The sequence below is a fragment of the Blastomyces gilchristii genome, assembly GCF_000003855.2.
Source record: "Blastomyces gilchristii SLH14081 genomic scaffold supercont1.10, whole genome shotgun sequence".
NCBI lineage: Eukaryota > Fungi > Ascomycota > Eurotiomycetes > Onygenales > Ajellomycetaceae > Blastomyces > Blastomyces gilchristii.
Genome location: NW_003101673.1, coordinates 226,321 through 251,438, shown reverse-complemented (window position 1 = coordinate 251,438; position 25,118 = coordinate 226,321). Strand labels below are relative to the sequence as shown.

Below are 25,118 nucleotides of genomic sequence, written 5' to 3'. Positions count from 1 at the left end.
TTTCTTTTAATTAGTGCTGATGGATTTTTTATTTTTGTCCCATGGATGTTTTTTTAACTTCCCGCATTTTGGTTAGCTTGGTATTATTATTAAGTTAACTAGTGTTTATTTGCTGCGGGGGGGGGTACACCCTACCTACTGTCTCTGCCTTGGGCGGGGAATTTTTCCTGTCCAGGCACTTGAGTACAATATCTCCTCGATAACATAACGAACATCGGATGCGCAACTGCCTTGTCCCGATCCGGGGTCCATACCGTGAGGACGCCCCCTTATGCGCCGTCTCGAAAAGATGGCGAAGGCACTGCTGAACAGCGACATGGATATATGCCCTACGCATGAGATGTGTATCTGAGAAACGGGTCCCCTTTGAGGGAAAATATCATAAGTCAACTTCCTGCTTAAAATATTATGAAATTGACAGTCCATTCAACTCTTATTTTGTATTATCCCCTGTCCCGTGATTCTTCGCAACTCTCCACGGCCGATCTCCGATGGTAGTTAGAACAAAAAAGAAAGAAAGAAAGAGAAGAAAGAAAGGTAATGAAAAGGTCCCAGCTGTAAAACCCTCCCTGCTTCGGCAACTACTACAAGATTAATATTGAAGACCGACTAACAACACCCATGCATCATTGCAACGTGCAACAAGGTTTCTTAGTGTTTGGCCCCCAAAAAGTCTGCGATGGAGAGCTACAGCGTAGGTTCAATCGTTGCCCCTTGATTTTAGTTTGATATGAGTAATGCTGCTGCTTGTGAAGAGCGGGGAGAGGGTGGGAATGCAGTTAGTCCAGCCCACCGCAAAGAAAAGAATAGTTTTTTTTCCTCCATCTGTATGATACGTTTCTTTTTGTCTCTAATGAATATAGTAGTGTACATTTTCTCATCTGAACCATGGGTAGTTAGTTAATGATAAAAGAGTGAATAAATATACCTTCTTTTCCTTCACTCCCATTCATCATAGAGAGCAACAACAATCATTTCAAATGCGCTGTGCACGTCCCCCGATCCCTTATCCAGTCCCATCAATAAACAAATTCCCATGAGCCTCAAGCATTAGTTAGTGTGCCTTTAATTATGGACGAAGTATGTTATCCAGTAGAAAAAGAGGAAAAATAAAAGTATACAAATTTGTCGTAGTTATTTGGGGGAGGGAGGTATTGATTCTATATCGTATATTCTCCAACCCTCTGAGAAGTAACAGGCAGGTGCAATGGATTCATGTGAAGTCGTTCGTCAAATCATGATTGACTATAATAACAAAAAGGGGATTTTGACTTTTGACCAGTATGTAGATCGGCTTGGATTTCGTCGAAGTGAGGAGGGGCCAGAAAAGGCGGTCATCATCACGGCGTTATCTGGAGGTCCGAAGGGGGCTAGAAAATGGACGTTGATATTGTATTCCGCAGGGGTTATGAGTGTTTTTGCGGAGCTCCGTAGATTTGAGTTTCATAGAAATAATAACTCATGAACCTGATCCAACAACGTAGTTGTTTTTATGATGCAAGAGCTTAAGTAGCTACAGCTGGGTCTTCGCTCGGTCTCTCTCCGCAGGGTTATACCTATACATAGATATAATTCACCAAATGATCAGCAAAGGAACCAAACATGAATATGTACAAAACAGTAAGGAGAACAAAGTGCTAGGCTTGAAGGTAGATGCAAAATGCATGTTTTGTATCCTTACCGGAGAAGCTTTTCAATAAGGTCAACATGGGTCATGAGCATTCGTCGACAGCAGTATCGTTTACAACCAAGCTGGTCCATCGCATCCCTGTTTACGTGAGATTTGCCCCTTATCAGCCAATTGTCTCCTTTCGCGCATATATACGTTTGATCCATATATACGTATGTTCAAACGCTGAAGCTAACTCACCCGTCGGGGACGCCCTCATCGAGGAGCTTTAGATATCGTTCCCAAAGGTCACCAACAACCTATACCTATGTTAAATTCATTTTCTGAGTGAATAAACTGCTGCGCCTGCGTAAGACACATACCTTCCCACACGAGAAGCAGCGGACGGGGATGATCATTGTGAACGCTTCGGCGGAGAAAAGACGATAAAAGGTGGCAGTGGTTGATGAGGGGGGTTTGGAGGTTAGACGTGCGAGGATGTGTAATGAGTAAAACTGAGCTGCACCCGTATAATATGGGGCCTTCAACACGCACAGCACTTCTAGAATCTTTGCGATAGCGACAAGAGCGTTGTGCAGGACGTTGAGATCGCCGTAGCGTAGTTGATTCGCGGCATGGATTTTTTGTCCGCAATCCAAAGACTGCTGCTTATGTAACTAAGGACCGCAGAGGCGGTGTGCGATTCTGCCGGCAATCGTTTTTTTCTAGCGCAAACGCATATTTTATATATTTTTTTCTCTCCTGCCCAAGTGCGGGAGAGAGCATTGGAGATTCTACACGCAATCACTATTATTCAGACCTCGATGGAATAGCAGAAGGCTGCAGATATACCTTATGTGTTTGCAGTGCGTCCTTTTACCCTAGGACATTTACCTGGACCCGCCTAACAAGTGCTTTTGAGTCTGCCTCCTCCGAATCCTCAGAAGAATGACCTCAAAAATATCTCCCGTACGGAAGGCGGATAAACGGCAATTGGCGGCTGATGATGCGAAAGACGACCAGAAGATCGGTCCTGAACAAAATCGGACGAAGCGACGTAAGATCGGTCGTGACGCTTCTACTACCAACAACGAGAAATCCACTTCTCCGAAGCCTGCGAAGCCATCAAGCACTCCTGGTAAATCTCCAGGACAGAAAAATAGTGTAGACCAAGAGATACCTTCGAAAAGTCCAAGAAACAAGGAAAAGCATGGTCAAAAGGAGAAGGGGCCTCAGTCAGCGGATAACTCCCTGACTGTGACTAGTGATGTCTCTACGACTAAAACGACCACCACTGTCTCAAAGCGCAAGGGGAAATCATCAGGGGAGGTTCAACATTCGGAGAAACCAGGGGCATCAGCTCAATGGTCCGTATCACGTACGGTTGGCGGAAGATTTAGTGCTATTGACACGATTATCACACCTGATGAAAAGTCAGTACTGAGCTCCCATCTTCCCCCCGTTCTCATTTTATTTATCTCTTACCATGGTACGGAATCACGATATTAACAAAAACATAGACACTTCATACTCTTCTCCAACACTTTCGCTCGGGTCTATTCTGTAGCGACCTCCAGTGTGGTACGGACACTGGAGATACAGAAAGAGATGCGGCGCATTACTGACTGCAAACTCTCCCTTGTCGATACGGAACATCTTTACATGTCGACGCTTTCTGGAGCCATTGTGAAGTGGGACTGGACGTCAGGGGAAGTGATTGAAACTTGGGATGCTGCTCTCAAAATATATGCTATTGATATCTGTACTGGCTCCAGTGGCCAGGGTTCCTCAGATGAGGATGTTGTGGTCTCAATAAATGACGCTGGCTCGAGGAAAGCAGAGATAGCCATGCACACCAAGGGGGGATCCGATTCCTGGAATACCAGAGTCATTCGGGAAATGTCCACAACGCCCAACGAATTCAAAGTATCCTCTGATGGAAGGGTCATTATAGCCATTGCTGATTACCAGCTGTTTGTGGGCTACACAGCTAAGCTGCGACTGGAAGCGTTGGATTCTATAAAGTATACCTGGCTAGAGGTTGCCTTACCGATTTCTGTTACCTGCTCTGATATCCGAGAACGTTCGCCATTGGACCAGGTATCTTCTCCTGCCACACGAGTAGTCGACCTAGCTTTGGGAGACAAGGAGGGTGCAATCTTGATTTATCATGATATCCTCAATTCTTTACTGCGGACCGAGAACAAATCCGAAGCCGGAACAAGTTTAGTGACAAACCGTCTGCATTGGCATCGGAACGCTGTCAAAACTGTGAAATGGTCGCAAGACGGTAAATATATAATTGCCCTTCAGGATAAACAGAATACTGAAATTTAGAGCTAATCCTTGTCTATGCAGGTAACTATATTATCTCGGGCGGTTCGGAAACTGTCATCGTACAATATCAGCTTGATACAGGAAGGAAACAGTTCCTACCCCATTTGTCGTCACACATCTGTTCCATTGTCGTGTCTCGCACAGGGAAATTTTACGCAGTTCGGCTTGCAGATAATTCTGCCATGGTCCTTTCTACAGCAGAGTTGCGCCCTATTGCTAGCGTGAGCGGCCTACAGTTACCATCAGAAGTGGATGATATCGTCGCGCGGAAATTACAGCGTGGAACGAAAAAGGATAGATCAGTAGCCTTGAAACAAGTCGAAACCGACCTAGCTCGCTTACCTGCCGTTCTACACCCCATACACTCCGGGCATCTCCTCGCGGCAGTTTCCTCCTCCCCCGGCCGATCACCAGGCAGTCCCCCCAGCGCATCGTCGCTTCAGACCTTTGATGTACTCACCAACCAACACGTATCCCGTCAAGCGCTTGCTAGAACCAATACCACCGTAATCAAGACCGGACCGCAAGGAACAGATTTAACAACACCTGATGTCAAGTTCCTCGGGATAACGTCAGATGGGGAGTGGCTATCAACAGTTGATGAATGGCTGCAGTATCCCCAAGATGTGAGCGTTCTATATCCTACGACGATTACGTCTCGAAAGGAAAAGAGGGAAATCTTTTTGAAATTCTGGCGCTGGAATGAAAGCATGAAGGAGTGGGAACTAAGTACCCGGATTGATGCGCCTCACTTCAATTCTTCGCTCGGGTCTGCGCGAGTGCTGGATCTAGCATCCAATCCTGCAGGCTCAGCTTTCGTCACTGCTGGGGAAGACGCCGTTGTCCGAATCTGGTCTCCCAGTGCACGCTATCGCAGTGGCCAGACGATCAAAGACAACCAGAATCAACCTCTCCAGACCTGGAGAGCCATTCATAGCATCGCGCTCGAAAAATTCGCAGAGGGCTCGGAATCCTCCGCGTCTTCCAAATCGGCCAGCCTGGCGTTTTCAGACGACGGTTCGGTTCTCGCTGTCTGCTGGACTGATCAGAGCGGAGCGAGGCTAGTTTATCTCATCAACCCCAAGAGCGGCGAGATCTGCCACGCACGGGATAACCTGTACCTTGGCACACCGCCCGAGGTAGGCTTTTTAGACCGGCACATGGTCATCCTCTCCGACCAGTTGGTCGTTTGGGATACTGTGGCCGATCAAGTCAAGTTAGTATTGCAAATGGAAGATGACGCAATCTACCCCATGGGATCCCTACCAAAGTTCCTGGCCATGAACCATAAAAGCCAAACTTTCGCCATCTCTTTCGCCTGCGTTAAGCGGAAAGGTACCGGCAAATCACACAAGGAGCAGCAGCAGAAACAAGGGAAACCCCGTCACCAGTTGGCCATATTTGACATGAAAACCCTGGGCCCTATCTTCCAGACAACCCTAGACTACGCGTGTCGCGCTCTACTCCCCAATCTCCGGACCGGTGAATACATCCTGGTCGATGCCGCTGCGCAGATCCAGCGGGTCGGGTCGGGTGATTGGAAACAGCTCGTGCCACAGATTACGGCCGATGCTTCCTCTTCTCTGATACAGACTGGCCTGGAGAACATATTCGGCACATGTGGCCCGCTCGAACGTGCGTTGCCTGTGGGAGCTGGAGCTGGAGCGTCTCTGCCGATAACACGGCAAATCGACCATGGTCAGGGTGCGCCGAGGGAAAGTCGGGCGGGCAACCTGACTGATATCTTTGACATTGGACCATCATTTGTCTTGCCGGGTGTTGATACGTTGTTTGAGGATGTTGTTAAACATTTCAACACCAGTGCGAATACGGTTGCCATATAAATATAGAATAGATGGCAAGGCCTTCGTGTACTGAATTGAGGATGCGGTGTTTTTCTTTTCAATAGGATTTGGCTAAGTTAAATATCTAGCGGGCTGTGAAAAAGTTTCTAATACAGGCAACTTCTTTGCAAATCCGCGGCTCTCTCCTGAGTTAACTTGTTAGATTTCATTTGTATATAAATTGCGCTGTGCTATCTGAGATAAATGCCAGTTTTATATACCAGCTTCGGCTTTGCCAGGTCCTTGTCCCTTGTCTTCGGCGGCGAACAATATAAACTTTTTCTATTCCCGGCCGAGGATAAATAAATCTGTCGTCATATTTAGTTCCAAATCCCCTCACTAAATGCGCCCACAATTCCTACCCGCAATGACACCACCGGGTATGGGTTTAATCCCGTCTGTCTAACACATATAAGAAGCATGTCCTGCTCGTCCACTCACATTCTTTGATATCATCATATATACAAACATATATATCAACAATGTCGTTCAGCTCCATTCCTATCCTCGATCTCTCCGAGGCGCGCAACCCCGCAACGAAGCCGGCCTTCCTTGACTCACTCCGCCACGCGCTTCTGGAAGTCGGGTTCCTCTATATCAAGAACACAGGCGTCGATGATAAGCTGATACAGGAGGTTATTGAGCAGGGGAAGAGATTTTTCGAGCTACCGGAGGAGAAGAAGTTGGAGATTGAGATGAAGAATGCGCCTAGTTTTCTGGGTATGATATTGCTACCACCGCTTGAAGATGATATATATAGGAAGCAAAACCAAATGAACCGAAAGGCTAATAATTGATTACACTCCCTCCATCCCTTCTAAACAGGCTACTCCCGCCTCGGCAACGAAATAACACGCTTCAAAACCGACTGGCGCGAACAAATAGACCTCTCAACCACACATCCCACCCCCTCCCCATCCGACCCTCTCTACCACAATCTCCTAGCCCCGAACCAATGGCCCGATCCCACATCCCTTCCCCACTTCCGCCCCGTCTACGAACAGTACATGACCAAGATGGGCGCGATCAGCATGGAATTCATCTCGCTCGTGGCAGAAGCGATCGGGCTGCCCGCGAACGCCTTTGAGCGCTTCTTCGACAAGGAGCAGCAGCACAAGCTGAAGATTGTCAAGTATCCGGATCTGCAAGAGCTGGGCATTGAAGGGGATGAGGGTGAGAGCCAGGGCGTGGGCCCGCATAAGGATAGTATGCTTACGAGCTATTTATTGCAGGCGAGCCACCATCGTGGATTGCAGGTGCAGAATCATCGGGGGGAGTGGGTGGATTGTCCGCCCATTGATGGGACGTTTGTCGTAGCGATTGGGCAGGGGTTGGAGGCTATGACGCAGGGGGTTTGTCAGAGGTGGGCTTTTTAATCCCCCCCCCCCCCCCTTTTTTCTTTTTTTTTTTTCTTTTTCCCCGTCCCTTTGATCCCCGAAAGCGACTCTAGCTAATTATATTTGTCTATGTAGCACTACCCACCGCGTCCTAAGCCCCGCGCGGGGTAGTGGTGCCCGCCACAGCGTCCCCTTCTTCCAGGGTGTAAGCTACGACGCTACGTTCGAAAGCATGGACGTGCCCACGCACGTCAAAGCGCTGCGTGAGGAGGTTATCAAGCGCAACGGCATCCGGCAGGATGATATTGAGTTTACGTTTTCGAAGGGAAGATGGGGTCATCTAGGGGAAGCGACACTGATGAATCGGATTAAGAGTCATCCAGACGTTGGAGAGCGTTGGGTATGTGTATATTCCTTGCTAACTTTGTTTTATCTATACATAGAGAGCTGATACTGACCCCCTTGTCAATTTTGCCAATATAGTATCCAACACTCCTTCAGAAGATCAGAGATGAGCAGGCTCAAAATGATCAGGTTGCAGAGGAACCTCAGGGTTTGCTGAAGGAGAAAACTCAGGTTAGCAGTAAACTAGTTGAGGCACACTGAAACGAATATAGGAAAGACCCCTGCTCGTCGCCGTGTCTAGAGCCTAGGTACGGGGATGCATTATGTTTATATATCCACTTCCTCCATGTTTAATTGAGAGGTCAATTTAGATAACCTTAGCGATGAATAAATGAACCTGATTATTATAAACAAAACTTTCAACTCTTCTTCTGAACACGATCTATCCTTGTATTACCTTTTTCTGAAATTGAAAGCCAAACTTCCCGCTAGCCGATTCATCCTCCATATCTCAAGATCACAAGAAATGCAAGTAATATGCATAAGGGAGCATAAAATGTTGCGTCGAAAGGCAATCATCCACACCCCTAGGCGAGAGGAAGAAAGAAAAAAAAAGTTTTTGAATGATGCTCCCCCGCTCACTCTGTCTTAAGGCCAACCTTCCCAATACGCCTCAATCCCCACCAAGTCAGCGCGACAATAATAACACTCCCCCCGAACAATGTCCAGTACGTGGCCCTATACCCTTTCAACAAGGCATATTCATCATGGCCCAGGCCAACCTTACCACCACTCGCAAGCTGTCGTCTCTCATCCTCCGTCACTGCATTAGAAATAACCGCCGTCACCGCCAGCCCCACTGACATCCCAATCTGCGAGATGGTATTAAACACCCCACCAGCCAACCCATGCGTCTTCGGCGGGAAAATAGACGTGATCACGAGATTGGAAATTGTAAAGAGAGTATCTGCCAATATCGGGATTGCTCCTGTCGCAATGAACGCCGCTGTCCAGTAGGACCACGACGGGTCAGCGAAGGCCATTAGGAGCGGTGCGATGGCTGAAACAGCCGCAGTGCCGACGCAGAGGATATCAGCGCGGATGCGGCCGACGACGAGGCCTGTGATTATGTTCGCGAGGGCGCCGGAGACGATCATGGGGACGAAGCGGGCGGATGTTTCCAGCGAGGAGAGGTGTTGGACCTTTTGGAAGTAGAGGGTTGTAAAGTATTGGTGGCCGTTGAAGATGGCCCAAGTGAAGAAGACGGAGATGCAGACTGCGGAGAAGTTGCGGGCGCGGTTGGGGCTACTTTGGGTGGAGCGGAAGAGGGACGGTGGGATTAGGGCGACGCGGTTGAGGGATTCTTGGCGGATTACCCAGTGTATGAAGGCGACGAGGAAGAGGGCGGATAGAATGAGGACAACTAGATTCCCGGGACGGATGAGAGACTTTATGCCGCCAGACATTATACTAGAAAAGGGGATGTTAGTAATAATGGCTTATGTAGATAATATATTGAATATAAGGCTGGAAGGGAAGTGGGGGCCGCTTGACGTACGCGAAGCTGTAGGAGAACATTCCGAGAGAGGCGCATATGAGAACATTTCCTACCCAGTCAATTTCAGAGACTAAGCGTTGGCGTGTAACAGGGGCTGTTTTGCGAGGATCTTTGGGAATTCCCCAGAGGGCAAGGAGAAAGAACGGGGCGGTGGCACAAGTGACAATGTAAAACCCATATCGCTAGCCAATGGTATCAACCAGTACACCCCCGAGGGAAATGCCCATAGAAAAGCCCACTGGTTGAGCAGCGCCCAGACAGCCGAAAGCAATATTTCTCCCCCTGCCCGTGGGGAATGAGGTGGTAATAATGCTAACAGCAGCGGGTAGGCACATCGATATGGCGATTCCGGAAATCGCGCGGAACATAATCAGCTGGATACCGGTTCTTGCCAGGCCACAGCCTAAAGTGAACGCGGCAAGCAAAAGGCTACCTGTGAGGTAGACGGTGCGGCTGCCGATAAGATCCCCGATGGACCCTGAGAGCAGAAGCGTGCAGCCACAAGTCAGGCCGAAAACCGATGCTGGCCTGGAAGTTGAAGATGTAAATTAATACCAAGAACACAAAATCCTAGGATAGACCGCGAAATGGCAATGCCTCACCATAGCATGAGACTGTCGGGCAAATTGGTATCCCGAGCAATTGATGGCAATCCTACTGTCAACATGCCGTTTAAAACCGAGTTCATGAAAACCATGCTTGACGCTGAGATGATTATCACGGCTGCCATTCCTTTGGACATACGGCCAGGCCGTGTCCCCTCATTATTGGGGATATTTTCAGCCGTTTGAGGAATTTGAACCAATTCCATTTGTGATCCATTATTAGAGCCAACCAATGCAGGCGCCACGAGACGTCCGGAGTTTGCTGTAGGTAGAGGACTTATAATGGCATGGTGAGATGTGCTCGGGAGTGATAGCTGCACCGAGGTTCTGCTCATTGTGGAAAATTGCTAACGGGGGGGAATGAAAGAAAGGAGCGTCCCTGCTGCGATATCAAGATACTTTGATATCAACTTAATTAAGAGCACCAAGCTCCACGTCGCTCAAGGTCAAAATATTTGAAGCGGATTGGAATGTATCCAGCTCCCAAAGATGTCGAAGTCAAAAAATCAAGCGCCAATTTTCGCTCAGGGAATAAGCATTATATTCCTCCCCTGCCCTTCGAGTCACCGACATCTCCAATTTCCTTAGCGCTATTTAACCCATTCGGAAGGGCGGAACCTGTCCAGCTCCAAGAACTAAGATAGGGCTCTTCCTGATCCTTGATTAGGTTTAGCACTGGGATAAATGTCTGGCAGTAGGGTGGTTAGAGGCTGGTTTGTCAGACCTGATTGGAGATGATGAAAACCGTCCGTGCAGTAACTACAAATCCAAGCAGACACCATCCCAAATGGCCTGCATAAACACGTGTAGACTGCGTTCTGGTGTTTGAATGAACGGGGCAATCCATGCCTGAGTGAGTTCCGAGCTCTGATTCCAATCACCGGTTATCGGCGGACACGGAGCAACGCCACGCCCTATGATCGATCTTCAGGTTTTAGGTTAGTTCAGCGGACAGGGGTCTGTAACCCCGAAAAATCACGACAGGAGCCATTGTCATTTAGCCTTCAGGAAGTGATCGGCTTATATGATCAACGTCATGATGGGATGGGCGCAGAATACACACGGGTACATAAACAGGCGAAAGTGCAAAACTTAGTAACCTGGAGAAGTGAACGGCTATTTTAGCACCAGGGAATGTCAGCAGCTTATTATAGGCCGATGGCAGGCCTGTAGCATGAGGTGTAGCTCCAAATCAGCGCTACCAAGTTGTTCAGACAGCAACGAACGTCTTGTAGCTTGTATAAGTTGAAGATGAAGTTAATATTGCCTTTTCGGGCGTCGATGAAGTTGCCAAAAGGTGCTCCATGGCGCTAGATCGGCCAATAGTAGCACTGAAATTAAGCGGCAGGTAAACGCGCGCATAAATTACCTAGTCAGGTTTAATAGGATTTCGCGTCGCGTCTCTGTCGCGTCTCCCACGACCGGCAAAAAGAAATCAGATATCAGACATCGGACAGTTGCAGAATTGCAACCACAAGCAATCACCTTACGCTGCCCACTATGTCAAATTCCGACAAAGAAGACAATGATATTTTACCAGATGGTCCGGAGTCAGATACTGGCCATGTCAAACCTGAAAGTGGAAACCATGATGATTCCGCGGCGACCACCGCGCAACAAGGAGAAGCCGCAAAGCCCAATTCCATAGAGGCTATCAAACTAGAAGATCTATTCGATAGCGACGATGATGACGAAGAGTTTCCGGCGTCCAGCGCTGCTGCGACCTCAAAGCTTGAAAGCTCCCCAGAGCCGCCTCCCAAGTATGTATGCTTCCTTACAACCTCTCACGCTGCGCAAATTCGAATCTAAATCGTGTGTCTAGACCATCTGAACCCGCTACAGTGCAAATAGACTCAGACATAATGCACGCTTTCTACCTACGCCTCTTTCCATTTAGATACTTCTTCCAATGGCTAAACCACGGCGTGAAACCCTCGCCGGACTTTGGGAACCGAGAATTCTCATTCACACTTCAAAACAATGCCGTTCTACGTTATCAATCATTCCCAACCGCAGAGCTGTATGTAAACAACCTAAAAAGAAAAAAAGAAGCAAAAACGAACTGCTACACCTGGAGAAATAACATACTAAACAGGATCAAAACAGCCTCCGCAAAGAAATCCTCCACCTAAAACCTACCCGCTTTGAAATCGGACCCATCTACAGCACAAACCCGCGCGACCGCAAGTCTCTCCGGAAAGCCAGCCGCTTCAGACCCGTCTCCAAAGAACTAGTCTTTGACATCGATCTGACAGACTACGACGACATCCGCACTTGCTGCACGAAGGCCAATATCTGCCAAAAGTGTTGGTCCTTCGCCACCATGGCCATCAAAGTCGTTGACGCAGCCCTGCGCGAGGATTTCGGCTTCGAGCATATCCTCTGGGTCTATTCAGGCCGCCGCGGTGCGCACGCCTGGGTCTGCGACCGGCGCGCCCGCGACTTGCCCGATGACCGCCGCAAGGCGATCACGGGCTACCTCGAAGCTATCCGCGGCGGCAGCCAGAGCGGTAAGAAAGTCAACCTCAAACGCCCCCTGCACCCGCACATCGCGCGCAGCTTGGAAATCCTCAAGCCGTACTTCGCCTCCACAATCCTCGTTGAGCAGGACACATTCAGCAAACCGGAGCAGGCGGAGCAGCTCCTCTCCCTGCTCCCTGATAAACCGCTCGCGGACGCGCTGCGGCGGAAATGGGACTCGGCGCCCGATCGCTCAAGCGTGAACAAATGGAACGACATCGACGCCCTAGCCAAGTCTACCAAGTCGCGCGCTGAGCAGCAGGATGGGAAGGGGAGAGGCGGCGCCAGCAGCAGTAATAGACCCATAGACACCAAAGCGCTCCTAGAGGCGAAGCAGGACATCGCGTTGGAATATACCTACCCGCGCCTCGACGCGGAGGTCGGCAAGAAACTCATCCACCTACTCAAGAGCCCCTTCGTCGTGCACCCGGGCACGGGCCGCGTGTGTGTGCCCATTGATATTCGGCGGGTTGAGCAGTTTGATCCGCTGCGCGTGCCGACGGTCGGAGAGCTTATTGCGGAGATTAATGCGTGGGAGGGCGGGGATGAGTTGAGGGATGACGATGCTAACGATGTTAATAGCAACGGTGCTGCTGTGAAAGACGAACAGATGGTTGGGGATGTTTTGCCGTCCAGCACCGCTGATATCGACGGGAGGGGTAGGAAGGTGCAGGACTACGAGAAGACTAGTTTAAAGCCGTATATTGATTATTTCCGCTCGTTCGTAGCGGGCCTGCTTAAGGCGGAGAGGACGGGGGTGGGGATGGGGAAGAGGGGGCGGGAGGATGCGGAAGAGAGTGGGGCGAGTGCTATGGAGTTTTGAGCAGGGATGGATGGTTTGTTTGAATTTTTTTGGGGGGGAGGGTATTCATGCGAGTTATTTACTTGATGGCAAGGGCTCTGTTTCGCTGTTATTCTTATTATATGTGATCAGATGAGTTCTGCACAGGGTATGATTTGGGAGGGAGTTTTCCGGTCTTCTCTTTTATTTCCTTTGGGCGGGATTGGAGTTTAGAACCCAGCAGCGAGCAAATGAACGGATTCGAATTGAGTTACTCAAGTATCTTCTACCCCTAAATATTTCTATAAGTAGGCGCGTATGTATATGTATCAGCCAATAAAGGATTTTTGATACAGCGTGGAGTGAGTGCCCTTTGACGACCTATGTTTTGCCCAAAACTGAGCCCCACTCTCTTCTAACGCGCAAATAGATTGCGTGCATACGGAGTGCAGAAATTAGAAAACCAAGTTATCAGCCCCTTCAAAATTTATATCATTGAACGTCAATGGATCGTATAAATTTCTTTTGCTTGTTCTTCCTTCTATCTTCCGGTGGTTGAGCCAAAATACTGCACATAACTTCAACCCTTTTACAACTTACCCCCAACAACGCATCATGTCCCCTAGTTTTGTTTACCGTAAAAAGAGAAAGGATGGGGAGAATTAGAAAAGGAAAAATAGTAACATTGACATGGATACTTTGATGAGGAAGATGAACTATATACTCCGTATAATGAATATAAAATACACACAAAAAAATGATCTTTCTTTTGACGTTCGTACTTGCCTAACAAAGTACGAAAGAGAATAGTTATAATAAAATACAGAGGTGAAGGTTTTATGAGATTTTAATATGTTTAATGGGGGGTTCGGGGTGTCATTTTACATAGAGGAGGTGGATGGGATTAGAAGGAGGAATAGGGGTTGTTACAGCACAGGGAAGCGGTGCCGGCGTTTGCGGTTGGGCTACTTATGCAGCTAGGAAATCCGGAGAGCAAGAGATCCTCGCCATCTAAGCCTCGATGAAAGTCTTGAGGTCTGTGTAGGAAAAGAAAAAGAGAAGAACAAAGTTAGTCTCAGGTACATCCGCAATTTTTAAGATATACGTAAGAAATTGAGAGATCATAACAGGAGGGGAAAAAGACTTACTTTTCAGCCATCGAATATACTCCTGCTGCTCCTTAAACTCGATAAACTCCGGCACGAACACGGCAAGCGCATTGTCAATTCCTCTCTCCTCCAAATACTGCTCCATCAGAGTCTGCAGGTCCTCATCGAGGTTGCCGAAGGGTGGGCCACTGTACAGGCTCTGGCGTGTCCACTCCTTCTCAGCGCTGGCCGCATTCGCCAGATCGGCCTTGGCAAAGTAGCCGACGTTTTGGATCTGGATGTAACCGTCCTGGGCGAGGGTTTCGATCTGCATGGCGCCCTTGCCCTTCTTCTCGATGGTGACGCTGACGCGGGCTGGGTAGCTGGGGATTTGGTCGTCTTCAAGGTCTGCGTCTTCTTGGTCGGCGGCGGAGATTTTGTCCTCAGGGGCGACGGGGATTTGGCCGTCTCTGTCCTGTCTTTGGTTGATGGGGGTGTTTAGGTCGTCATGCTCGTCGCCCAGGGCAGATTCGCTCTCGGTCAGATCTTGGATGTCTGAGAGAGTGAATGCAACTCGAATGCTTTTGGGTAGGTGTTAGTTGGGAGTTATCTTGGTAATTGAATAACGTGGTGTATTTGGTTTCTCTACGTACTTCTCATCTCCGAATGTCCTTGTGAGGACAACTTCATCTTCGCCTTCCTTGTGTAGAATCTGGATGTTGAAAAATGTCAGTGAAATTCGAATCCAGTTGTTGGTCGCAAAAAATCAGAACATACCTCAAAAGGGCTATTCTCAATATAATACTGCACCGACTCCGGTGGTGTCTCAACAGTGGAGTTGTTCTGCTCATACTTCATTTCCTCATTCAGCTTGGCCGCCAGTTCGAGATCAGCTACAATGCGACACGTTAGCCAATTTCTTCCTTTCTCTCAATTCTTCATCTAAAACAACGAGTAAATAGAAGACAACCACCCACACTGTCCTGCAGGCTCCCATCTTGCTCTAGTTGTGGAGAAAGCAGCAGTAGCAGGGAAGATATATCTGGGACGGATCCATGTGGACTGGAAGATGCTTGGTTTTGGGGCGGCGGTTCTGGCAGAGATGGCAATGGATCTGGAGAAGATGCGCGGAACCGAGCGGGTGAAAGCACGGAGGGGGAACATTGTGAATAGAGGTAGTATATAAGGTTACAGTTACAGTGTTGTAGAGTTGAAGAATTAAGTGAGGTTGTGAGTGTAGAGGGTTGGAGCTTTGAACGTCGTCGTTATATTATTCTGGTAGAGGTTTTCCTGTTAATAATTGCCCGGACTAATTATCCGGAAACGGAAACCCGGAAAAATTTAGCTGGAGCTGGCTGGATCGGGTTTAGCGCCTGATAGACTGATAAGCTCCATGCCTGAGGCTGCTTCTGCGAAAAATTAAAGGAGATGTTCAATCAAGCGCAATGGCAACATCGAATTCTACCGCTACTTCATATACAAGGGATGCTGTCCTCTGCTCCTTTTGGGAGCGATGATGTTCGGTTCATAGCAGATCAATGAAGGAAATTGACATTATCTTCAAGAACAGACAAAACATTGCAGAAGAAAAGAACTAACAAATCTGAATATCGTTAAACGGAGGTTAGTAAAATCTATATATAAACATCACGACAGCCCCTTCGGCGGAAATATCGACTGCTGCCTCGTCCCATCCCTAGCCACCCTCACAAACCCCAGCGTACTCATCGATGACCACTCCCCATTCCACGCCCCCAGTTTCTTCACATTGTCCTCAGCGCCCATATCCGGCAGCCAGAAGCCGCTCTCAAACTCTCTGTTCTCCGCCTCCATCCTCTCCCGGAGGATCTCCTCGCGCTTCACCGGTGGCCTGCCCGGCCGTCGCTCTTTTTGTAATTGATCTAGTTCGGGTTGGTTGCGGGCGATGAATCTGTTGTAATATATCAGTTTGATTAGATTAGGTCTGAAAGATATATGAGTATGTCTTTGAAACAATAACATGCGAGTGGACTTTGTTGTTGTTGATGATGAATGCGCACCTTGTAATCAACTGAACCATATCCCCATCCGACATGGAGGCGGGTGGCTCTGGGATGTTTTCCTTGAAGAAATGAACTCGGTCCACTGGAGGTAAACCAAAAAAAAAAAAAAAAGAATTAGTGATCATGGTCTATTACGATAACAATACTTTGTATACCACGATAAAGTAATTATCGAAAAAGACCAAAAGGAAAGAAGAAAAAAACAAGAGAGAACATACCAAACGACTGCCTCCCCTTCATCGTCACCGAAGCCGCGACGGCCAATTTATGCTCCCTCCCGCCAGCCCGTCGCAGTCGCTTTGCATCGCGACTGTTCTCGTGCAGTGAATCCACCTTCCCGCGCTTTTTGGAGATATGCTTCTGGACTTTGTTGAGGCTTCTCGCCATTTTTTGTTATTTCTTCTTCTCTTCCTGTTGTCGACGGAGTGGAATTTCGATAAAGCAGCTGGGCTGTGGCTGTTTGATTGATTGATAGGATTTTGCTGGGTCGTCTTCTTTTTCAATTCCTATTGTTTGTCCTTCCTGTTGGAAAACCAGTAAATTTAAGATCAACCTTGCAGAAAATTCCTTTTATAATAAAAATATCGCAGGAATATTATTCATTCTTCTTATCTTTTTCTTATTAATATAATAATAGCTTCAATAATCTATCTACTCCGTACTACGTAATAACATTTCCAGCTTGGGCAGAACTACCGAACGCGGTGAGACGCGGCAGTAGTTACAGCCCTGGAGGAGAGCGCCCCCACGTGACCACGCTGCCGAGGGTGGATGACTAACCGTAGCCAGCTCCGTCGCGTCTTCCCGGCGCGTGCAACAAGAGTTGAGTAAGCAAGCGCTTGGTTTGACTTGCCTGGAGACAAGGAGATTCTATTCAATCAACAATTCTTCCCTTCTCCTCCAATGTTTTAATTACAGAAGTCAATTTTCTTCTTCTTTTCTTTTCCTTTTTTCCCTCTTTGGATCTGAAATTGGTTAACCAAAGTCGCATGGCTTGAAGCGCTGGAAATCTCTCCCGCCTGCACGGTGTGTACAGAAGTAAACAAACCCCCGATTCCTACATTGTCTAGGGCACCTCCCTCGAGATATCGAGGCGGGGAGGGGGGATTTTGTCAGAGTTAGGATGGGGATTACAGGTATATATTTTTCTATATATTATTTCCTTTTCTCTAATTCCAATGGAATGTGCGGGGAAACTGTCCTAAGTACTCTACTCCGTACTGCTCTGGCTTCCTTCTAACATACCTTACTTCGGGCTTTGTTGCATAAAATTAAAGGGCTCCACGGCCTCCTCAAATCTATCCAGAAGCCATGTAACCTGCGGAAATTTAAGGGCCAGACTTTTGGTGTCGATGCCTATGGATGGTTACATCGAGGTACCGTCGCGTGTGCCATCGACCTCGCTCTCGATAAGCATAATACCAAGTAAAGTTCAAAAACTTATTTTCCTCTTCTTCTTCCACGACCGTAAAAACCACACTCAGCTAATATAATCCCCCAGATATGTCGACTTTGCCATGAACCGCGTCCGCATGCTGCTTTACTTTGGTGTAACCCCTTACCTTGTCTTCGATGGTGATCACCTCCCCAGCAAGGCCGGCACTGAGACAGCGAGAGCCCAGCGGCGCGAGGAGAGCAAGAAGCTTGGCTTGGAATTATACCGTTCGGGCCGGGTGACGGAAGCGCACCAGGAGCTGCAGAAGGCTGTCGACGTGACGCCGTACATGGCTCGGCTGATGATTGAGGAGCTGAAGAAGTTGAAGATCCAGTATGTCGTTGCGCCTTATGAGGCCGACGCGCAGCTAGTATATCTTGAGAAACAAGGGATGATCAATGGGATAATTTCCGAGGATTCGGATTTGTTGGTGTTTGGGGCGAAAAGGTTGCTGTCTAAGTTGGATAAGCATGGGGATTGCGTGGAGATTAATCGGGGGGATTTCACAGCGTGTCGCGATATCAGTCTTATCGGTTGGACAGATGCCGATTTTCGGCTCATGTGCATTCTTTCTGGTTGTGATTATCTTGCGAACTTGCCGAAGATGGGGCTCAAAACGGCGTATCGGAATGTCAGGAAGTACAAGACCGTTGAGAAGATTTTAAAGATGCTTCAGTTTGAGGGGAATGGTGCTCGTGTGCCGCCGCAGTATCTGGAGGATTTCAAGAGGGCCGAACTTACCTTCTTGCACCAGTTAGTCTTTTGTCCTCTGGCTAGAAAGCTGGTTACGCTCTCCCCACTCCCTGAACATACGAGCCTGGATAGCATGCCATTCGTCGGCGCGTATATCGAGCCCGACACGGCAATTGGAGTTGCGTGCGGAGACCTGGACCCCATAACCAAAGAGCCCATAAACTTACAACCCTCGTACCCAGAGAGATCGCGATTGTTGGTTTCCAGACGACAAACACTACCATCCACCACAGATTTGAAACAAAGCAAACCGATAGACTCCTTTTTCACACCCAAACGCGTTCCACTGGGTGAACTGGATCCGAACAGCCTCACCCCTTCGCCTAGTCAGCAGCGACTTATTGAAGCAAATGCCAGACGGTCGTGGGTTGCCAGCTCGGTCCCAACGAGGGGGAATGTCCGAAGGGCCACCTCGTCTTTCTTTCCGCCAAATACTGCCTCCCCATCTACCTCTTCCACACGGGTTTTCCCGCCCCGTACGACCAAAACACCGCTAAGCAGCGATAGGGAGAAGTTTCTTGCCAGTGCTTCGACTGTGTCGAAATTCCAGCCTGTAAAACGGCAGCGTCTGTGTTCTGACGCGGACGAAGCGGGGGCGGAGGCTGCAGCCGCGGTGTTGGGGACTGAGAAGCGCAGTCGATTCTTTGCGGGTGCCGGTAAGGGTACGGGGATGGGTACAACAGTCGGGGCTAAATCAAGTGGTTCAGCTGGGATTAGTAATGCAGATAAGGCGCGGACGAAGAAGGCTAAAAGAGCTGATTTTGGAGTGTTTTCAGACAATGTTGTTGAGGATATCATGTTGCAGCTTCCTGACGGGGTGAGTCAGGCTGAGACGCGGGATGCGGATGGGGTAAATAATATGTCTGAGGACGGGCTTTCGATTACGCAGTCGAAAATTGAAGAGGGGGGAGAATCCATAGAAGATATAGGATCTAGTATTGCTGATGCACTACTAAATCGTAATTTTCCCGAGGAAGAACCCACGGCTACTACGACTGGGTTGACGCAAGCGATGACCGGTATTTCGACTGGAGGTAGCGACTCCCAACTTTCTGCCAGGATGTTGGAGTATGAAGACGAAGGTCTTGATGATGGTGATGCATGTGTGAATTCTTCGTCTTGTTCTTTGGGATTACGTGATAAATTTGGGTATGTCGAATCGAATAGGAGATCCGAGGCGGATCATGGGACTGCGGCAGGAAATGAACATGTTTATCAAAATCAACATTGCGAGGGAGAAGTGGGAGGAGAAGGGGGGAAAATTGAGAAGAGCCCTGCTCCGCATACTGCACAGGGGCAGCAACGGCAACCGTCCCGAATGACCGCATTGCAGCGGCTGGGGCAGTCTGCGCTCTACCGGTCGAAGTCTATGGGTTCTTTGCGGACGGCAAAGACTTCGCTAATGGGTGGGGATGAAAAGGATAATAATAAAGGAGAGTCGGAGGGTGTTGATGCTGTTGATGATGATGGTGGAGTTACCCCATCCCGTTCCGGATCCTGCTACTCTAGACCTGGAGGCGGCAGAGAGCGGTGTTTGTCAGCAGCGATGATGAAGCATCAAAGTCGGGGGAGTGAGGATTTGATTATTCCGGATAGTGAAGGGGAGAGTGAGGTGGAGTTGGAGGTGGATGTGTTGAATGAAGGGGAAGAAAAGGGGAGGCAGACAGAAAAAGGGGCTGCTGTTGATTTTAAGCAGTTTCTGTTCACGGGTAGTGGTAGTGGGTAGGTGAGTGTTTGTGATTCTAGAGATATTTTTATTCTTTCTTCTTTTCTTTTCTTTTCCCTCTTTGATATTACAGTATGGATAAAGGTGTTATTCTATCAGGATTGGGTGTTCTTAGGAGTTTTTTTTTATTTTTTTTCTTTTATGGCAAGTGAGTGGACCTAGCTAGCTCAATACCTCATACCTTCTACGGGCTTGCAGTTAGATAATGAGAAGTTAATGACTTTGCACAACTAGTTAACTACCTGGAGGCAAACTGCTTTAACCAGCCAAGAGTCCTCCTACTACAAGATGTTATCAATGTATAAGATATATTTATTCTCTCATTTAAAAAAAAAAAAAAAAAAAAAAAAAAAAAAAAACAGCAAGTTACTGATCTTTGATAATCTGAAACTTCTCCAAATTATTTAAATAAATTGAACTCTCTATTTGAAAAACAGTTGAATAATGAGAAGAATGAACTTGGAGAGTAAAAGTTCCTGCAGAATCCTCCCAGGTACAAAATTGTCAAAGAGCTTGCCAATAATAAAACTAGCAGGAATAATATTGTGAGGGAATCGGCTGTAGCCTCACTGACTTTGATAACAGTATTGTCATTACCTCTGACTGATTGAGTGATTTGCTCAATCAAAGAGACAGACATTGCCGGTACGCTGGTATGCTGTTGGATGAGAAAGACATGCATAGATTGCACTGGGTTGGTGGGTGAACTGAAAATACTCCTGCTCGACTGGATTTGGATGGAATATATGGATATGGAATATTTAGTCCCGATCGATCAGGAATGTGAAAGATCGGGGAATTATTGAAGATCCTAAAGGCAAGAAAGAGTATTTAAAGGGCCAAAGTTCCAAGTTATCCTCAGTACGGAGTAGAGAGAGGAGCAAACAAAGAGATGGTATTCTGACAGTTTTGGATCTTGGAATCCTCTTAAATATTCACGGCAGCAGGCATGAACTCGGTGGACTCCTCATTGTCATTAATTTCATACGAATCTTCAAGGTCTATTATTATGTAGCTAGCTGTAGGGCACAGTCGTCAAAGTAAATATTTAAGCAATGATAGAACTGTCCACAGCTATGTTTAGTTAAATATTCCACATGCCAACTTCTTGTTTCTTGGATATGCTGAGGACAATGAAGAATGGGAAAAGGTTGTAAACCTGTTCAGCCTGATTAAATATTCCCAGATGGGACTCTAACCTGTTAAACTAAATACCACAGACTCTGTTCCTGGGAACTTGCCTATCTATCACCAACTCGCAACGTCCCGAGCCCGCCATCGTGTCGGAAATCCGTCAATCCGTCAATAAACCGCAGAAGTCTTGTGCCGTAAAACCGCCAACATGGAGTCGTTGTCTATTGCGGGTGCTTCCAATGACATTTTTATGCCGATCTTCAATATTAAATATGTAAAGACGGTTGTGGACTTGAGCTTAAATACTCCATTGTCCATTGTACATGTACACACCACTTCCATCCACAAGGTTATTATACCAGCACCTAACTAAATAACGCCTGACAACTGCGTCCCAAAATGGAGCCTGTCCCGCAGCCTCTGATGCCTCCTTTTCCTTTCAGTATTGTTCTAAATGAGGACACCCCAATTAAATCCGTCCGAGTGGCGGTAGATTTGGAAGGTATTTTTATTGCTCCAAAAGGATCCATCCTTACCGTGGGGTCACTCATCTTATAAAAGTATTTATTGCATGCATGTCTGACAATCTATCTACAACATCTCCGGTGCAGCTTATTCCCCTGACACCTTGGGCAATAATTGGTCCATCTACTTGCTTCATCGTGATGTCCCGTCGTCAGTTCGTATCAATATGCATGCTGAACCTGGCCAGATGAATAGGATCCTCCGATACCAGAAATATGACCATTTTTGCAGCCCTGCCCTCGAGTTCCGGGACTTTGAAATCACCCCAATAAATCCAGTCACCGTCTCGTACATCGCATCAATAAACCCAGTCACCGTCGCGGACATCGCAACAATAGACCCATACACCACCGCGGCCATCGCAGACGCAAAACCAGTCACCGTCGCGCACATCGCAAAGCTACTCGAATATGAGGGCCGTGGCGAATATCAAATACCTTCTGGCTGGGACACTCGGCCGTGGGTGTAAGTTTTTTTTAAAAAAAAAAAAAAATTTCTAGAACACAATCACTTGCTCATCTGCCAAAATAGGTATACCATGGTTTACGACCTCGTGAATCACCACTACATCTCCAGTGACGCCTTACGCAGTGTCAGCGATATACTACAATATTGGTATGTCGCCCCGGACGTGAGAGTCTACTCACACATTTCCCTGGAAGTACTCGCACGACTGAAGCGGTGCGAGAGTGAGGAGCACGCGATCAATGCCGTAGCTAGACCTCCGAGACCATATCTATGGCCTGGACGAGAAGAGATGGAATGAGGATACGATACTGTTGGTGGATACTCCCAACGAGATTTTATTGTATGGAGCAGATTGGCAGGTGTTAGTTCCCTTTTTTTTTTTTTTTTTTTTTTTTTCCAATAGACATAAGGATGTCTGGAGTTGTTGAAATACATAATAACTATTGTAAACTTGTTGAAGAAATATTATATAATTGATTCATATTTCCTTCCTCTCGACGGCGTGGAGTGACGTCATGGACCGATGGAGGCGCTGACTAAGCCCCTTTGCGGGGATTCTGCCGGGCGGTGAGAGGTTTAGTCAGCCAGTTACCGCAGCAACCGGCGGGTGTAAACAAAACAAACAATCCCCAGCCACCGCAAAAACCACTCCGCCCTTTTGGATGCGAAACGGGATGGACTGTGAGTGATCTCCAACCTCATCTTTTCCCATTGCTCCAGCCACCACGAATATTACGATTGGTCTGGTTAGTTTCCCTTTTCTTTAATCCTTCTATCCGTCCGTGTTTCCTTAGGCGAATGGGGGTGGGAAGTCTCTCTCTCTCTCTCTTCCTTTCTTTTTCTTTCCTTCCGCATACGCTGTACTCCGTACTCCTATCCCAAGTATAGTACATCCTGACTTGACGACCGACGCCGCCGAAGAAATAGAAGACGAAAACTCTAAACTTGGATTGGGGATATCTTTCTTAAATACAAAATCCACTCGTTTGTTTCAATGAGATAAGGGGATATTCGCTCTCTCCCCCCCCCTCTCTCTCTCTCTCTTTATCTTCCCCTCTATCTCCTCCATACATCATACATACATATCCACCTTCTCCCCCATCTTCTCCGCTTACCCTCCTACGACCCACCACATCTCCATACATATACATCTATACACCATCCCATCCCTAGACTCTGCTCTCTGCTCTCTGCGCTTTGCCGTGCTACCCTGTCTAACAAACATATTTCATCCCAAAGGGCTACAAGAAGCAAACAACTACCCCTACTCACCCATCCTTATCCTCTCTGACCTATTTACGGGGAGCACTACACCCTTCCTAGCACAAGCAAGAGATAAACCACTCTCTTTCGACAATCGTTCCGCAAGCTATAGACCGCCACTTTCGGGTTCTCTTAAGTAAGAAGTGGGAAGGCTGATTTGCAAAATAAGTTCTGTTCTGTGCACAAACGTAACAGAGTGGTGTGATTGTCGCATCAGATATCTCGATCCGAGAGCAGATAAGCCATATCCTTATCCTTTACATACACCCCTGTTGTTCTGTTGGAGAACCGATCGAGTGCGTATCCTCCAGGGTCTGCGCCACAGAGAAGAAACGGGGAGCGCGCTGTCGCTCAGGACTTGTGCTTGGGACCGCACATCCAAACAGGGTTATAAGCCAAAGGGAAAGCGAAAAACATCTCGAGGGAAACGAGAGACTATTAGAACCCATTCCGCTGAAGGCGGTTGGGTCTTTTTTTCCCTTTGTCTCTGTGTTGTGTCCTGCGAACGTTGAGGACTGAAGCCAGGCTATATACCACCATAGCCAACTCCCGCCGGCAACTGGAACCTAGGCTAGGGCAAAAAAGAGACCGGCGCCAAGATGCCGGAGTTAAAATTTACCCAGTGGTTCCTCCGTGAGTGGTCTCCTCTTTCCATTTTACTGTTCAAGTTATAATGCCCGAGGGCAGGGAGGGGAGGGAGAGGGACTGAATGAGTATCGTGAGCCTGGGCTCCTGTTGTATTCACAACGGGTCTGATGATGGAAGAGATGAAGGGAAATTCGAAGGACTTGCCTAACTAACTATATATTTTGAGCGTTGTAGAATTCCTACCTCTTATCGGTTACCACCATGTCCTCATGGTATTCATTGGCATTGCTATAATATTACTATGTAAGTCTCCATTCCCATTGTATAAAATGTCCTTTAAAAAAAAAGGGAAAAGGCAAGAGCGCTAACATGCACAAACACCTTGCAGCCCTCCTCCTGGCCGGCTGCTCCTCCTCCTCCCCGGAAATTCCCACAATCTTCCTAATATCCCTCTTCTACGAAAAATATGAGCCAGTCATTGATCCCGCCATCGTCGCGCCATCCATCAACATCGCCATGAACAACATCGTCGGCGGCGCACAGGTCGAGGTGCGTGTGGGCTACTTTGGCATCTGCGTCCAACCCACCGGCGGCGCGTTCATCTGTAACTCAAACGCCACCGCGCTGGCGGATATCTTACAGTCCGAGGAAGATCCGTTGAATCTAGTGTGGGTTGCGGCGACGTTTAAGGACGCGGTTGTTTTTCCGTATTTGATGTACGTTGGAACCCCCTTTTGCCTTTTTTTTTTTTTTTTTTTTTTTTTTTTTTTTTCAATATTTGTCTATATATAGATATAAATTTGCGAACGCGCTAACTCTATAAACCAGAATCGTCGCCATAATTCTCGCCTTCTTCTGCTTCCTCCTCCTCGCCACCTTCCCCTCTTGGCACAACGAGGTGGGCGAAAACGGCGAAGACCTCGAGGTGAAGCAGTTTCCCTCCCGGCCCGTCTCGCAGGCGAGTCTAGCGCTGATTTTCGTTTCGGCGGTATTTATCCTCGTATCCGTGCTGTGGCAGCATACAGCGTCTGTGGCGGCCAGTACGATCGCGCAGGATTTGGGGAATGGGGTTGTGAGGAGCGGGGTGGGGACGTCGGCGATGATACTGGGTTGGTTTGCGTTTGCGTTTCTTGTTATTGTTACGATTGGTTTGTTGGCGG

General features: G+C 47.9%; 10 protein-coding genes across 10 annotated transcripts in view; 6 read left to right on the top strand and 4 right to left on the bottom strand.

Moving 5' to 3' along the window:
• Positions 1-208: 208 nt before the first annotated feature.
• Positions 209-2,243, bottom strand: BDBG_05098 (DNA-directed RNA polymerase I, II, and III subunit RPABC5). The gene is made up of 4 exons (XM_002624283.2): positions 1,993-2,243; positions 1,871-1,929; positions 1,682-1,768; positions 209-1,556 (listed from the first exon to the last, which is right to left on the bottom strand). The coding sequence occupies exons 1-4, from the start codon at positions 2,026-2,028 to the stop codon at positions 1,514-1,516; spliced, it is 225 nt and encodes a 74-aa protein (XP_002624329.1). The 5' UTR covers positions 2,029-2,243; the 3' UTR covers positions 209-1,513.
• Positions 2,244-2,557: 314 nt separating this feature from the next.
• BDBG_05097 (WD domain-containing protein) lies at positions 2,558-5,790 on the top strand (the record flags this gene model as incomplete). The annotated part of the gene is made up of 3 exons (XM_002624282.1): positions 2,558-3,042; positions 3,130-3,899; positions 3,968-5,790. The coding sequence occupies 3 exons, from the start codon at positions 2,558-2,560 to the stop codon at positions 5,788-5,790; spliced, it is 3,078 nt and encodes a 1,025-aa protein (XP_002624328.1).
• A 482-nt stretch (positions 5,791-6,272) lies between these two features.
• On the top strand, positions 6,273-7,733 carry BDBG_05096 (oxidoreductase; the record flags this gene model as incomplete). Its single annotated transcript, XM_031721985.1, has 4 exons — positions 6,273-6,510; positions 6,616-7,153; positions 7,263-7,527; positions 7,611-7,733. The coding sequence occupies 4 exons, from the start codon at positions 6,273-6,275 to the stop codon at positions 7,731-7,733; spliced, it is 1,164 nt and encodes a 387-aa protein (XP_031578746.1).
• A 377-nt stretch (positions 7,734-8,110) lies between these two features.
• Positions 8,111-9,970, bottom strand: BDBG_05095 (MFS transporter; the record flags this gene model as incomplete). Its single annotated transcript, XM_031721984.1, has 4 exons — positions 8,111-8,942; positions 9,031-9,212; positions 9,270-9,558; positions 9,633-9,970. The coding sequence occupies 4 exons, from the start codon at positions 9,968-9,970 to the stop codon at positions 8,111-8,113; spliced, it is 1,641 nt and encodes a 546-aa protein (XP_031578745.1).
• Positions 9,971-10,697: 727 nt separating this feature from the next.
• Positions 10,698-13,679, top strand: BDBG_05094 (DNA primase small subunit). Its single transcript, XM_031721983.1, has 3 exons — positions 10,698-11,395; positions 11,458-11,655; positions 11,742-13,679. The coding sequence occupies exons 1-3, from the start codon at positions 11,136-11,138 to the stop codon at positions 12,976-12,978; spliced, it is 1,695 nt and encodes a 564-aa protein (XP_031578744.1). The 5' UTR covers positions 10,698-11,135; the 3' UTR covers positions 12,979-13,679.
• BDBG_05093 (mitochondrial glycoprotein) lies at positions 11,334-15,335 on the bottom strand. The gene is made up of 5 exons (XM_002624278.2): positions 15,002-15,335; positions 14,802-14,917; positions 14,678-14,736; positions 14,085-14,605; positions 11,334-13,973 (listed from the first exon to the last, which is right to left on the bottom strand). The coding sequence occupies exons 1-5, from the start codon at positions 15,186-15,188 to the stop codon at positions 13,948-13,950; spliced, it is 909 nt and encodes a 302-aa protein (XP_002624324.1). The 5' UTR covers positions 15,189-15,335; the 3' UTR covers positions 11,334-13,947.
• An 80-nt stretch (positions 15,336-15,415) lies between these two features.
• Positions 15,416-16,708, bottom strand: BDBG_05092 (uncharacterized protein). The gene is made up of 3 exons (XM_002624277.2): positions 16,285-16,708; positions 16,064-16,148; positions 15,416-15,954 (listed from the first exon to the last, which is right to left on the bottom strand). The coding sequence occupies exons 1-3, from the start codon at positions 16,451-16,453 to the stop codon at positions 15,672-15,674; spliced, it is 537 nt and encodes a 178-aa protein (XP_002624323.1). The 5' UTR covers positions 16,454-16,708; the 3' UTR covers positions 15,416-15,671.
• A 175-nt stretch (positions 16,709-16,883) lies between these two features.
• On the top strand, positions 16,884-20,306 carry BDBG_05091 (exonuclease 1). The gene is made up of 3 exons (XM_031721982.1): positions 16,884-17,202; positions 17,344-17,491; positions 17,568-20,306. Exons 1-3 carry the CDS (start codon positions 17,190-17,192, stop codon positions 19,978-19,980), a joined length of 2,574 nt encoding a protein of 857 aa, XP_031578743.1. The 5' UTR covers positions 16,884-17,189; the 3' UTR covers positions 19,981-20,306.
• An 815-nt stretch (positions 20,307-21,121) lies between these two features.
• Positions 21,122-22,504, top strand: BDBG_05090 (uncharacterized protein). Its single transcript, XM_002624275.2, has 3 exons — positions 21,122-21,616; positions 21,726-22,104; positions 22,171-22,504. Exons 1-3 carry the CDS (start codon positions 21,514-21,516, stop codon positions 22,403-22,405), a joined length of 717 nt encoding a protein of 238 aa, XP_002624321.1. The 5' UTR covers positions 21,122-21,513; the 3' UTR covers positions 22,406-22,504.
• A 1,465-nt stretch (positions 22,505-23,969) lies between these two features.
• BDBG_05089 (uncharacterized protein) overlaps positions 23,970-25,118 on the top strand; it is a gene marked incomplete at both ends in the record, with an annotated part of 1,909 nt that continues 760 nt past the window's right edge. The window contains 4 exons of the mRNA XM_031721981.1: positions 23,970-24,003; positions 24,193-24,261; positions 24,347-24,674; positions 24,787-25,106. Of these exons, the coding sequence (XP_031578742.1) occupies positions 23,970-24,003; positions 24,193-24,261; positions 24,347-24,674; positions 24,787-25,106 (751 nt within the window). The remainder of the gene's footprint in view (positions 24,004-24,192; positions 24,262-24,346; positions 24,675-24,786; positions 25,107-25,118) is intronic.

Excerpts from the sequence above, each read along its gene's own strand:
- BDBG_05092 (XM_002624277.2), bottom strand. The coding sequence starts at position 16,453 with ATGGCGAGAAGCCTCAACAAAGTCCAGAAGCATATCTCCAAAAAGCGC. Across the intron at positions 16,149-16,284 it reads GAAGGGGAGGCAGTCGTTTG|TGGACCGAGTTCATTTCTTC; the intron begins GTATGTTCTCTC and ends GTTTACCTCCAG. Across the intron at positions 15,955-16,063 it reads ATGGTTCAGTTGATTACAAG|ATTCATCGCCCGCAACCAAC; the intron begins GTGCGCATTCAT and ends ATATTACAACAG.
- BDBG_05094 (XM_031721983.1), top strand. The coding sequence starts at position 11,136 with ATGTCAAATTCCGACAAAGAAGACAATGATATTTTACCAGATGGTCCG. Across the intron at positions 11,396-11,457 it reads TCCCCAGAGCCGCCTCCCAA|ACCATCTGAACCCGCTACAG; the intron begins GTATGTATGCTT and ends TCGTGTGTCTAG. Across the intron at positions 11,656-11,741 it reads TCATTCCCAACCGCAGAGCT|CCTCCGCAAAGAAATCCTCC; the intron begins GTATGTAAACAA and ends GGATCAAAACAG.
- BDBG_05091 (XM_031721982.1), top strand. Across the intron at positions 17,492-17,567 it reads CTCGATAAGCATAATACCAA|ATATGTCGACTTTGCCATGA; the intron begins GTAAAGTTCAAA and ends ATAATCCCCCAG.
- BDBG_05090 (XM_002624275.2), top strand. The coding sequence starts at position 21,514 with ATGGAGCCTGTCCCGCAGCCTCTGATGCCTCCTTTTCCTTTCAGTATT. Across the intron at positions 21,617-21,725 it reads AGTGGCGGTAGATTTGGAAG|CTTATTCCCCTGACACCTTG; the intron begins GTATTTTTATTG and ends TCTCCGGTGCAG. Across the intron at positions 22,105-22,170 it reads TGGGACACTCGGCCGTGGGT|GTATACCATGGTTTACGACC; the intron begins GTAAGTTTTTTT and ends CTGCCAAAATAG.
- BDBG_05098 (XM_002624283.2), bottom strand. The coding sequence starts at position 2,028 with ATGATCATCCCCGTCCGCTGCTTCTCGTGTGGGAAG. Across the intron at positions 1,930-1,992 it reads GCTGCTTCTCGTGTGGGAAG|GTTGTTGGTGACCTTTGGGA; the intron begins GTATGTGTCTTA and ends ACATAGGTATAG. Across the intron at positions 1,769-1,870 it reads GATGAGGGCGTCCCCGACGG|GGATGCGATGGACCAGCTTG; the intron begins GTGAGTTAGCTT and ends TCACGTAAACAG.
- BDBG_05093 (XM_002624278.2), bottom strand. The coding sequence starts at position 15,188 with ATGTTCCCCCTCCGTGCTTTCACCCGCTCGGTTCCGCGCATCTTCTCC. Across the intron at positions 14,918-15,001 it reads ATGGGAGCCTGCAGGACAGT|CTGATCTCGAACTGGCGGCC; the intron begins GTGGGTGGTTGT and ends GTCGCATTGTAG. Across the intron at positions 14,737-14,801 it reads TTGAGAATAGCCCTTTTGAG|ATTCTACACAAGGAAGGCGA; the intron begins GTATGTTCTGAT and ends TTCAACATCCAG.